The sequence below is a fragment of the Vigna unguiculata genome, chromosome 11, assembly GCF_037176805.1.
Source record: "Vigna unguiculata cultivar grain cowpea cultivar isolate G323 ecotype 2 chromosome 11, ASM3717680v1, whole genome shotgun sequence".
NCBI lineage: Eukaryota > Viridiplantae > Streptophyta > Magnoliopsida > Fabales > Fabaceae > Vigna > Vigna unguiculata.
This window is the reverse complement of record NC_140802.1, coordinates 6344946-6357921: the sequence shown is the minus strand read 5'-3', so window position 1 is coordinate 6357921 and position 12976 is coordinate 6344946. Positions and strand designations below refer to the sequence as shown.

Genomic DNA, 12976 nt, shown 5'->3' with positions numbered 1-12976 from the left:
TATGCTCAGGCTTACCTCAAATCTACTATGCTCAGGCTTAAAAGAGCTCTTTTATGTCTAAGCTTAGTAGGTCCTACATAAATACATTGGATCAATATGTGCCTCGACATAAATTTACTTCAGACCTACCATAGTCGGATGTAAAAGAGCTATATTTTATGGTAAGTCCAACATAAAACTCTTTGTCTTTATTTATAAAAATGTTATTGTATTTTTTTACATGTCATCTTTTATCTTCACATATGTTATCCTCATTATATTGATACCTCATATCAAATTCCATTTTACTTTGGGAATATTTCTATCATTTTCTTCCTAAAAAATAATTGTAGATAGGATTTAATCATATCAAAATATGGAGAACATCAATTTTATCTTCCTTTCTATTATTATTTTCATCATAAACCATTTTTATTTCTATATTAATTACACATATGTTTCTATCACTATCTAGTATCTCCTTTCTATTATTATTTTCATCATAAACCATTTGAATACTTCATATGGATATTTGTATAGTATTCAAGAGTATTGAAATTGAATATATAACAATGTGTAAAGCAAACTAAAGTGTCATTAAATAGAATACAGATATTAAGGTTCAATGCTAAAAGAAAAAACTTGAGAACAAAAGCTATTAAGGCAAATGACAAATCAGTATTACTATGAATCAACTCTATATTCAACAGTATATTGATACAAAGGGTGGTGTATATGCAGCAACCAATATATAGCAACCAACCATATCTGTCATAATGAAATAACAACAACTTCACAAGTAATTAATACTCTAAAATGGTAACTTTTTGCCATCAAATTGAACAAACATTAAGAGAATTCTCTTGTGAAAAATCTAAACCAAATTCTTTAGTGGATGTTTCTTCCCCAAGAACTTTTGTTCTAACATAATATGCTGGTTTTTTAGGCACAGTAGTCACTTTACTTTTGTTGGTTAACATAGATACAACGTTGGAGATAGAAGGGCGATCATCTGCATTTTCTTCCACACATAACAGACCAGCATGCACACATCTCATCACTTCATCTTCTGAAAATGAATCATTCAGTGATGGATCCACCAACTTAAGAACCTCACCTTCTTTCCATAGCTCCCATGTCTACAAAAGTGGTTATTTTTTCAAGTTAAATTACCAATAATAATAACAGTACTATAATGTGTGATGAAACAGTAAAGTGAAGTACTTATCGTACATGTCCTACTAGATTCAGTTGTCTTTCTTCAGTGTAGAAGCTATTGTTTCTTTTGCCACTAACAATTTCAAAGAGCAACACTCCAAAGCTATACACATCAGATTTTGTTGAGAAAACCCCTTCCATGGCATATTCAGGAGACATGTAACCACTACAAAAAGTAAAAAAAAAAAACATGTTACAAAACAACTTAAGTTTATGCAACAACTATGATAAATGAACTTGGTTCACTCACTAAGTGCCAACAATCCTGGTTGTGTTTGATTCGGAATCCTGCTGTGTGAACATTTTTGCTATGCCAAAATCAGAAATTTTGGGGTTCATATTCTCATCAAGGAGTATGTTGCTAGCCTTCAAGTCTCTGTGAATGATTCTGTGTCTTGAGTATTTGTGAAGGTATAGTAATCCTTGAGCAATTCCTTCTATTACACTGAAACGCTTATTCCAATCTAGCAGCTGATTTTGTGCAGAATCTTCCACAATGAAACATGAATATATATCCTTGTCATTTCATGATAGAAAAACTGTTGTAACTATTTAGCTATCATAGAGAAACATCAAGTTCAAAAGTTAATTAGCAGTTCTTAATTAACATAAGAAACTCAATTATTGGTCTGATAATGAATTTTTTAAGCTGAAAATAAAGGATTTCTTATCAGAATCATAAAGGGTTTCAGAATAAATGACTGAAAAAGTCGACTTCAGGAATCTTTTACCAAAGAATAGTTTTCATTTGTTTTTCATGTGCATATCCAACACCCTATGATATTAACATTCTTACCAAATAAAATGCAGTCCAAGCTTTTGTTAGGCATGTATTCATAAATCAAAATCCTCTCTTCTTCGTGAGTGCAGTAACCGAGTAGCTGAACCAAATTTGTGTGTTGAAGTTTAGATATGACTGTTAATTCATTTTTGAATTCAACTAGACCTTGTCTAGAAGATTTTGAAAGTTTTTTGACAGCAACTTCTTGCATTGTAGGTAGAATTCCCTGGAGAAAAACCACAGAAATTATCAATTCTCTAAAGAAAACATTAAATGCTATATTTTAACAGTTTCATGTGACCTTCTAAACTAGAAAGAACAAAAAGGTTACCTTGTAAACAGGTCCAAAACCACCTTGTCCTAACTTGTTTTCAGATGAAAAGTCATTTGTGGCCTCCATTATTGATGCGTACTTAAAAACTTTCAAGTCATGTTCCTCCTTTAAAACAACTTCTAGTTTTTCTGCACAAGAAGAGGTGCTGGAAGCTTCAAGATCCTCATTTTCAATCCCCATTCTTTTTGTTTTCAGCTCTATTTAAATGACATTGTATCACAGATAAAAACCATAATCAAGGACCAGTGATAAAAATCATGAAGTAAAACACTTTTAAGAAATGTAGATTATAAAAAACAACATTGATGCATACCTTCAAGGGCATATTTTCTTTTCCTTAACACTCTACAACACAGAAGGCAAAGGCAGATTACGAGTATAGTAGCTCCTATCGCAACAATTGGCCATATCCAATTTTTTTGTGCTGATAAGAAAAGTGAATAAAATCAAGAAACAACAATTGACTTCAGAAACAACACTTATAAGAAATATATTGAAACCAAGAAATATAAACCTAACTATATCAAGACTAGAATAAATGAAGTTTACCGAACAAAAGAAGACATTCCTAAAAATAAGAGACATGGGTATATAATTATGAGAAAATAGGCAAAATTCCAGCTAATAAAAGTAAAATAGAAATCCATATTTTGTACATAAAAGCAATACTAACTAGCTTAATTATGTTTCCGTTTCCAGAAATATAAAGACATTTGCCTTGTATAATTTTATATTAACTAAATTCTAAAAGCTCACAAAAACACTTTAATCATTCCTCCCATCCAAAACTATTCCACCAGGGAAAACAGAAATCAAACTTTTAGTTTTAAAAGACTTTTTAAAGTAAAGCTATCAGAAATAAACTTTAACTTGGTAGCTTTTAGGTTTAAAAAAAAAAGTAGGAAAAAGTATAAATTTTACAACGATTAGAAAATAAGTCATATATACAAATGGATCAAATTTCTTTATGGCCAAAGAAAACATCTTCAGAAATACATATTTAACCTGAACAAAATTTAGCTATACAGTAAAGTTGTCAAATTATAGTGATAATAGATAGACGAATTTAGATTTTTTGTTTGATTTTTCAATGTTATCATTCTCTTATGTCTTCAAAATAGGTTTTGATGTTTTAAAATATATTAAAAAAATATTTTAAAGTACATGTATTTTAAAGACAACAAAAAACACAGTAAAAAATCTAAAGTCTGAAATAGACTCACTCTTGTTATGGTTGGTCTTTACTAGCATGTAAAACTTGTCACCCTCGCTTGCAATATTGGTACCCTTGGTTGAATTCCAGAGAAAGAAGGTGCAACCAGTTTCATTATCATAAAGATGAGTGAATGCAACACAGCTGCAGGTGCTCCAGCAAATAGCTTGGCAATCATTTACACCATAACTTGAATTTTCTTCATGTCTTTTCAAGTCCAAGTCAAGATTGGCATAACCTTGCTTCAGTTCAAATGCATCACCAGAATCTCTGCAATAGGGTAGATCCTCCCATCTTTTGCACCCTCCATCTGTGTTGTATCCATAACACAGATCAGCCCTTGCAACATCACCTCCGTTCCTGTTTATCAACTGTCCAGAGGACAACAGTGTCCATTTTGTAAGATCTTCATCAGAACTTTTCAGTGTGATGTAAGCTTCATTTTCATTTGAGACAAACACGATGTTGTCATAAGCCTCCCCCATGATGTTCTGCAACTCGTTTTCACCAGCAGCCCAGTAAAGCTTTTGTTCTTTCTTGATCATCAACTGCTTTGTTTTGTGCTCCCATTCAAGGCTGAATGAACAGGAGTGGGAAGATGCTTACTCAACCATGAAACCAGTGACCATTTCCGACCAGTTTTAAGGTTCACACCTAACTTCATCCCTGGCAGCAAAGTATCAGTGGGAAAATCAAAACTTTCCCACAACACACCCATTTTAGACCCATTGGGGTGAAGTTGCTGAAGCACAAAGTTGCCTGTGTCCAACAACATGGCCACAGTGTTGTTGATAGGTTGAGGAGGAGAATACAGAATAATTGGTTTCTTCACAGATCCAGATTCTATTTTGAGTACCCCAGAATGATTCAATGCTAGAACTGCAGAATTTGTGTCAACAGGTTGGTCTCTGTTAGCAGTCCACACAGCCCACTCATCCTTTTGAGCATATATATATAAGTTTGCAACATTCTCATCATCATATGTTGTGCCAAAGTACATGCAATATGTACCCTTTTCTGAACACAATTTGGCTCCTTCTGTGGCATTCAAGGTATCACCTGGCTTCAAAATATTACTGGTGGCTTCAACATGAACACAGGTAGTCCACCACCAGAACAAGAAGTAGGTCAGAATTGGCAACATATGAAGTTTTCTTTGGTCACTGCAAGCCATGATTTCAGTGATAGAATGATTCAGTTGCTGAAAGTTTAAGCTTCAATTAAGCTTTTGGTTTTGTATAATATAGGGTAGTTATTGATGACAAGCTGTCTTTTGGAAAAAGTTAAACATACAACCCCATTATTTTGGGAGACATTATTCAAAAGGATATTTGTTACGTGATGAAGGTGGAAGTTAATTACGTATAAAATATTGGTGTATGAGTTAATTTATAAAAGTAATGATATTTTTACAAACAAAATTTTAATTTTAAGTAAAAAAGGTATCACTTTATTATTATTTTAATTAAAAAATAAAAAATTAATCTATCTGATTCTATTTATAAAAAGTTTGTTAAGTTTGTCAAAAATAATTTTCTCAAAAACTTATTTTTCATTTAAAAATAATTCAACCATATTTTATCTCTTCTTTGAATTAAGTTATTTTCTTATTTTGAATTTAAAATAAATATTTCTAATTTCTGTGATTTAAAAAAATAATATATATATATATATATATATATATATATATATATATATATATATATATATATATATATATATATATATATATATCCCTTTATCCAAATACGTAATTAAATATTGTTTAAAATTTATGTTTGGTATAAGTGAACTTTCATATTTTATATATCATTACAAAGAAAATTTGTCATTAGTAATAATTTTAATAATTAAAAGATATTAATCGGTGTAGCAACTAATTTAGATATCAATTTATAAGTAAAAAATTATTAGTTACTAAAATAGTCACTATTATAAATTAAAAAAATTATAATTAATCTTTAAATTGATTTATAAATTTAACTATCAAAATTTTACCTATCAAATAAATTGATGATTAAACATTAACTACTAAAAATTTTTCTGCCAAAAAAATTGATTTCTAAATTAGTCTCTAATTAAATAGTGACTAATTTAACAACCAAATATAAATTAATAATAACTATTTTAATAATTAATATTTTTTTATTTCGTAAACTAATTTCTATTTTTTTTATCATAGATTCAATTAGATCCTCTCAATGTTTTTTAATAAAATCTTGATCTAATAACGTACCATGAACTTATTTAAAAAAAATGGAATAGAAAGAATATAACAATTTTTTTAAGTACGTAGCAGTTTTAAATTTGAGAAAAAAATATTTTAAATTTAAAGAAATTGTAAGCAACAATATGATTACAACCAATTATATTTCTTCTTTTTCATTTAGAATGACCCATTTTCCATCAAAAGTAGATCGCACTTCTTCATGAGAGTAATTAATTCATGGTGACACTTTATTCTAGAAAACATCATGTGAACAATGGTGGTTGCCACTTTTCATTTTGAAGACTTGTTTGGATAACGAGTGAAGACATGTGTAAATTTTCAATTCAATATGAATTAAAGACCTTTTTTTTATCTTAAAGGTATATATACCCTTCCACTTTGTATGTCAAATGTATATATAACTTGAAAGACTTCTACATTAAGAAAAGCTCAAAGACTTGGACTTGCTTTAATTCCTCGTGTAGAACATGGATTAAAAATATCGATAACTTATAGATTTTAATAAACAGAGACTGGAAAGAGAAAATTTTAGAGGTAAATAAATATTTTGTACCCCTAAAATTGGTTAAATAAAATTCATATGTCCGAAAAAGAAGTTAAATATTCTTTATATTCAACGTTTAATAAATATATATTCTCGTCTTAACACTAATTTCATCAATCTTGAATTAATTGTACCAATATATATAATCATTCTAATAAAGTTATAATAGATCATTCTAAACCGAAAATCGAAACAAATAGAACTAGATCGAAAGTTAGAATTGCTGGGGTAGGATTGAATGTTGTCGCAAACTATTTTTCACAAAATTTGTGCAAATTATGACAAATTTTGTCGCAAACTATTATAAAAAAAGATTAAATATGTTTTTATCCCTTAATTTTCGGTAAATTCTAGATTAATCAATGTTGGGTATTGGGCTCCCTTCCTATGTGGAGAAAAGGCCCAAAATTTGAGAAGCCCATGTCTCACTTAAACCTAGTGGAGAGGAGGCTATAAAATAAAGAGAGAGGCAGAACAATAGAGTCAGAATACACTGAAAGCCCTAACACATAGAGGGAGAGGTAGAGGGAAAATTCTGTTCACGTTTTTCATAGAGCTGTCGCAGTAAATTCGGCGCTGCGGATTCGTTCACCGTTGGATCGGGCTGAAATTTTTACAGCAGGTTCGGAACTCATTGCTCTTCATTCTGACCGGTCGGATCTTTGATACGAGGTCTGAGTTGGGAGATATTAATTTCGCACTGCAGCAGTGATTTGTAGAGGTTTTCCTCCCTTGTTCTTCTCTATTTGAAAGCTTTGTTGCTTTGTTATTTGGTTGGGTGTTGGCACTAATTTGTGCTATTGATTAAGACTCTTTTGTACTCTTGTTGATCATAGTGAAGCTATTTCTTTGGTCTGGACGACTCGTGGTTTTTACCCTTGATTTGAGGGGTTTTCCACGTTAAAAATCTTGGTGCCTTTATTTGTGCTTTTGGTGGTTTATTATTGCTGCTCTTTGATTATTGCTCCTCATAGATTCTTGCAAGTTAGGGGAAATTATATCCGCTGCATTCTCTGGTATATTGTTTGTTATTGTTTTCCCCATCAGAGTGGCATCAGAGCTCTTGGTTGGGCTATATTTACTTGCTTGAATGATGGAGGCAAATGCAAAGATGGTTGCTTTGAATGGTACAAATTATCATTTGTGGAAGGGCAAGATGAAAGATTTATTATTTGTCAAGAAATTGCATCTTCCGGTCTTTGCTACACAGAAGCCAGATTCTATGTCTGAAGAAGAATGGGACTTTGAGCACCAACAGGTATGTGGTTTTATTCGGCAATATGTTGAAGATAATGTTTATAATCATATTGCTAATGAGACACATGCCAGAGCTTTGTGGGAGAAGATTGAGTCTTTGTATGCTTCTAAGTCGGGCAATAATAAATTGTATTTGTTAAATTGCTTGATGAATTTGAGGTACAGGGAGAATTCTTCTATTTCTGATCACTTAAATGAGTTTCAAGGGCTCCTAGATCAATTGTCAGGAATGGGCATAAAGTTTGATGACGAAGTTATGGGATTATGGTTGCTTAATACTCTACCAGAGTCTTGGGAGGTATTTCGGGTTTCAATTACGAACTCTGCCTCGAATGGTGTTGTTTCTTTTCAGATGGCAAAGAGCGGTGCTCTTAATGAAGAGATGAGAAGGAAGGCACATGGTTCTTCATCTCAGTCTGAGATGCTTGTTACAGAAGCTAGGGGGAGAAGTCAGAAAAAGGAACATAAAGGTGGTAGAGAGAAGAGTAGGAGCAAGTCCAAGTCAAGATACAAGAATTTAGAGTGCCATTTTTGTCATAAAACTGGACACATTCAGAAATACTGTTTTAAGTGGAAAAAGGAGAACAAAGACAAGAAGGGCAAACAGAGAGAGAATGATCATGATGATGATGATCGTGTCACTACTGCTACAGATGGTGATCTTGTTCTTCTTCGTGACTTTGAGTCCGTTAATCTTGTATCTGATGAGAGCATGTGGATTATTGATAGTGGTGCTACACTGCATGTTACACCTAGGAAGGAGTTCTTCACATCTTACACTTCTGGTGATTTTGGAGTGTTGAAGATGGGTAATGATGGTGAGTCTAAAGTGATTGGTGTTGGTGATGTTTGCCTGCAAACCAACATGGGAGTGCAGTTGTTGCTTAAAGGAGTCAAACATGCTCCGGATGTCCGTTTTAATTTAATCTCTGTGCAGTTGCTTGATGATTGTGGTTATGACAATCACTTTGGTTCTAGTAAATGGAAGCTCACTAAAGGTAACTTGGCTATGGCCAGAGGGGAGAAACAATCTAAATTGTATTGGACTAAAGCTTTGGTTGCTAAAGACAGTGTGAATGCTATGTATATGGAGGCATCTTTGTGGCACCGGAGGCTTGGTCATATAAGTGAGAAAGGGCTTAACTGCTTAGCTAAAAAGGATGTGCTTATGGGATTGAGAAATGCAGAATTGGAGAAATGTTCTCATTGCATGGCTGGTAAACAAACCAGAGTATCTTTTAAGAAGCATCCACCCTCAAGGAAGTCAGAATTGCTTGAATTGGTGCATTCTGACGTTTGTGGCCCATTAAAGGTAAAGTCATTTAGTGGTGCAGTTTACTTTGTTACTTTTATTGATGATTGTTCCAGGAAGCTATGGGTCTATGCTCTTCAGCGGAAAGGTCAAGTACTTGAAAAGTTCAAGGAATTTCATGCTATGGTTGAGAGACAATCAGGCAAGAAGCTGAAATGCATCCGTAGTGATAATGGTGGTGAGTACCGTGGACCTTTTGATGTTTATTGCAGGCAGCATGGTATTAGACACGAGAAGACTCCTCCTAAAACTCCTCAGTTGAATGGTCTAGCGGAGAGGATGAACAGGACCTTGGTTGAAAGGGTTACATGTATGCTTTCAGAAGCAAAGTTGCCTAAGCACTTTTGGGGAGAGGCATTGCTTGCAGTTGTGCATGTTATTAATCTCAGTCCCGCAGTTGCTTTGAATACTGAGGTGCCAGACAAAATTTGGTTTGGTAAGAATGTTAGCTATGATCATTTGCGTGTCTTTGGTTGCAGGGCATTTGTTCATGTTCCTAAGGATGAAAGATCCAAGTTAGATAAAAAGACAAGGCAATGTATCTTTATTGGCTATGGTGAGGATGAATTTGGCTACAGGTTTTATGATCCTGTTGAGAAGAAGCTTGTTAGAAGCCGTGATGTACAATTCATGGAAGATCAGACCATTGAAGACATTGATAAGGTGAAGAAGACCACACCCGAGAAAGACAGTAATCTCACTGATGGTAATCCGATGAGGTTGCCCGCTCACAATTTGGAGAATGTTGAAACGGAAGCTCAAGACAATGAGCAACATGGTGATGTTGATGATCAACAGTTTGGAAGTGGAGTAGAGGTTCCAATTGATGATGCTCAAGAGGAACATGATGATGATGACGATCTTGGTGATATACCTGAATCACCTCAAGTCCAACTCAGGAGGTCTAATAGACAAAAACAACCTTCTACAAGGTATTCCTGTGATGAGTACATAACCTTGACTGACGGTGGAGAACCTGAGTGTTTTGAAGAGGCTTTGGATAGTGAAGAGAAGAAACAGTGGCTGGATGCAATGCAAGATGAGATGAAATCTTTGCATGATAATCACACTTACGACTTGGTGAAATTGCCTAAGGGCAAAAGGGCATTGGAAACTAGGTGGATTTTCAGGGTGAAACAAGATTCAAATTCTACACTTCCAAGGTACAAGGCCAGATTAGTGGTGAAAGGTTTCAGACAGAAAAAGGGTGTTGATTTCAATGAGATTTTCTCACCTGTGGTGAAAATGTCATCCATCAGAACTGTGCTAAGTTTAGCTGCTACTCTTGATTTGGAGGTTGAGCAGATGGATGTGAAGACAGCTTTCCTTCATGGTAATTTGGAGGAAGAGATATACATGAAGCAACCTGATGGTTTTCTTGTTAAAGGCAAGGAAGAATATGTGTGTAGACTAAGGAAGAGTCTATACGGTTTGAAGCAGGCTCCAAGGCAGTGGTATAAGAAGTTTGAGTCTTTTATGTGTGAGCAGGGTTACATGAAGACTACCTCTGATCATTGTGTCTTTGTTAAAAGTTTTTCTAATGATGACTTTATTATCCTGTTATTATATGTTGATGACATGCTTATTGTTGGAAAAGATATTTCCAAAATTGACAGGTTAAAGAAGACACTTGGCGAGTCTTTTGCCATGAAAGACTTGGGAGCTGCTAAAAGGATTCTTGGCATACATATCTCACGTGATAGGAGAGAAAAGAAGATTTATCTATCACAAGAGCAATACATTAGGAAGGTGTTGCAGAGATTCCAGATGGAAAATGCTAAAGCTGTGAGTACTCCTCTTGCTACTCATTTTAAACTGAGTGTTAAACAGAGTCCTTCAAATGAAGTTGAGAAGACCAATATGAGTAGAGTTCCTTATGCATCTGCGGTGGGCAGTTTGATGTATGCGATGGTGTGTACAAGACCAGATATTGCACATGCTGTTGGTACAGTTAGTCGATTTTTGTCAAACCCAGGTAGAGAGCATTGGAATGCTGTGAAATGGATTTTGAGGTATCTTCATGGTACAGTTGATATGAAGCTTTGTTTTGGAGGTGATAAACCTACTTTGATGGGTTACTCAGACTCAGATTTGGCTGGGGATATTGATTCCAGAAAGTCCACTTCGGGCTATTTGATAAAGTTTGCAGGGGGAGCTGTGGCTTGGCAATCAAGACTACAAAGGTGTGTAGCGTTGTCTACTACAGAAGCAGAGTTCATTGCTATTACTGAAGCATGCAAGGAGGTGTTATGGTTGAAGAAATTCTTGCAGGAGCTTGGTTTTAGGCAAGATAACTATTCATTGTTTGTTGATAGCCAAAGTGCTATCCATCTTGGTAAGAATCCAACTTTTCATTCTAGATCCAAACATATTGATGTGAGGTATCATTGGATACGTGATGCTTTGGATGCTAAGTTGTTGGAGTTGAAAAAGGTTCATACAGATGATAATGGTGCTGATATGATGACTAAAGCATTGCCAAGAGGAAAGTTTGAAGTTTGTTGTGAGATCGCCGGTTTGGCGGTTATCTCCACATAGTTGTGAGGGGGAGATTTGTTGGGTATTGGGCTCCCTTCCTATGTGGAGAAAAGGCCCAAAATTTGAGAAGCCCATGTCTCACTTAAACCTAGTGGAGAGGAGGCTATAAAATAAAGAGAGAGGCAGAACAATAGAGTCAGAATACACTGAAAGCCCTAACACATAGAGGGAGAGGTAGAGGGAAAATTCTGTTCACGTTTTTCATAGAGCTGTCGCAGTAAATTCGGCGCTGCGGATTCGTTCACCGTTGGATCGGGCTGAAATTTTTACAGCAGGTTCGGAACTCATTGCTCTTCATTCTGACCGGTCGGATCTTTGATACGAGGTCTGAGTTGGGAGATATTAATTTCGCACTGCAGCAGTGATTTGTAGAGGTTTTCCTCCCTTGTTCTTCTCTATTTGAAAGCTTTGTTGCTTTGTTATTTGGTTGGGTGTTGGCACTAATTTGTGCTATTGATTAAGACTCTTTTGTACTCTTGTTGATCATAGTGAAGCTATTTCTTTGGTCTGGACGACTCGTGGTTTTTACCCTTGATTTGAGGGGTTTTCCACGTTAAAAATCTTGGTGCCTTTATTTGTGCTTTTGGTGGTTTATTATTGCTGCTCTTTGATTATTGCTCCTCATAGATTCTTGCAAGTTAGGGGAAATTATATCCGCTGCATTCTCTGGTATATTGTTTGTTATTGTTTTCCCCATCAATCAATTTTGAAATTTTGGACCAATTTAATTCTTTATTTTTCGAAATACGTGAATTTAGTTCTTTTAATCAAATTTTATTAGATTTATTTGATGTTTTGTACGCATTTCACGATTGTATTTGAGTTATTTATACTGTTTGACACATTTTTTCTTTAATGTTAAATTAAATACTATTATGAAATGCGCTTGAAATGTCAAATGAACTTAACAAAATTTGATTAAAATGACTAAATTCATGTATTTCGAAAGATAAATAACTAAATTGGTCCAAAATTTTGGAATGAACTAATTTCAAAATTCACTAAAAGTTAAGATACCAAAAACATATTTAACCCTAAACAAATTTATAGGGACTATCACAACAAAATTAACATATTTATTAAATATTAAGCATTAAAAATACTGGGAAAAAATAGAGATGCTAATTTTAATAAAACCTTTGTTAAAGGTGCTAGAAACTTATTCAATATAAAATAATATAGTGCATCAGTGAAGTAGAATGGTGAAAACAAAGCAGTAAAAACAAAACAAATAGCAGTGTCATCCGTGTTGACTTAACTCACTATTTGATGATAGGAATTTTTTATATTTTCTGTCTTTACTAAATGACTTGACTCGAGTCATATAAGAGGGATCGACAAACAATGTTTTCAAATGATAGATTAGCCCACTAAAGTTGACATTTTTACATTAAATATGGAAGAGACAACTTTACTCGGATTTGATATATATCATGAAGTTTCTTCAAACGAACAAAGTTATATTCGTTATTCTAGAACAAACCACTAAATTAAGGATAACTATTATGGCAATGTTTTTATAATTGAATAAGAAAGTGTAATGAGTTATATGAATGACAAATTAAAAATA

General features: G+C 33.8%; 2 protein-coding genes across 2 annotated transcripts; both read right to left on the bottom strand.

The window, feature by feature from the left end:
• Nucleotides 1-648: 648 nt before the first annotated feature.
• On the bottom strand, nucleotides 649-4204 carry LOC114169225 (G-type lectin S-receptor-like serine/threonine-protein kinase At1g11330). Its single transcript, XM_028054278.2, has 7 exons — nucleotides 3536-4204; nucleotides 2626-2736; nucleotides 2310-2509; nucleotides 1994-2204; nucleotides 1448-1685; nucleotides 1213-1363; nucleotides 649-1118 (listed from the first exon to the last, which is right to left on the bottom strand). Exons 1-7 carry the CDS (start codon nucleotides 4068-4070, stop codon nucleotides 813-815), a joined length of 1752 nt encoding a protein of 583 aa, XP_027910079.2. The 5' UTR covers nucleotides 4071-4204; the 3' UTR covers nucleotides 649-812.
• Nucleotides 4070-4699, bottom strand: LOC146880919 (G-type lectin S-receptor-like serine/threonine-protein kinase CES101). The gene has a single exon (XM_085669173.1). The coding sequence runs from the start codon at nucleotides 4697-4699 to the stop codon at nucleotides 4070-4072; it is 630 nt and encodes a 209-aa protein (XP_085525299.1).
• Between the last annotated feature and the right edge of the window lie 8277 nt (nucleotides 4700-12976).

Bases quoted from the DNA above. Each gene is read 5' to 3' on its own strand.
- LOC114169225 (XM_028054278.2), bottom strand. From the start codon at position 4,070: ATGATCAAGAAAGAACAAAAGCTTTACTGGGCTGCTGGTGAAAACGAG. The intron at 2,205-2,309 runs GTAACCTTTTTG...GTTTTTCTCCAG, and splicing joins GTTTTGGACCTGTTTACAAG to GGAATTCTACCTACAATGCA. The intron at 1,364-1,447 runs GTGAGTGAACCA...TACTTTTTGTAG, and splicing joins ACCAGGATTGTTGGCACTTA to TGGTTACATGTCTCCTGAAT.
- LOC146880919 (XM_085669173.1), bottom strand. From the start codon at position 4,699: ATGGCTTGCAGTGACCAAAGAAAACTTCATATGTTGCCAATTCTGACC.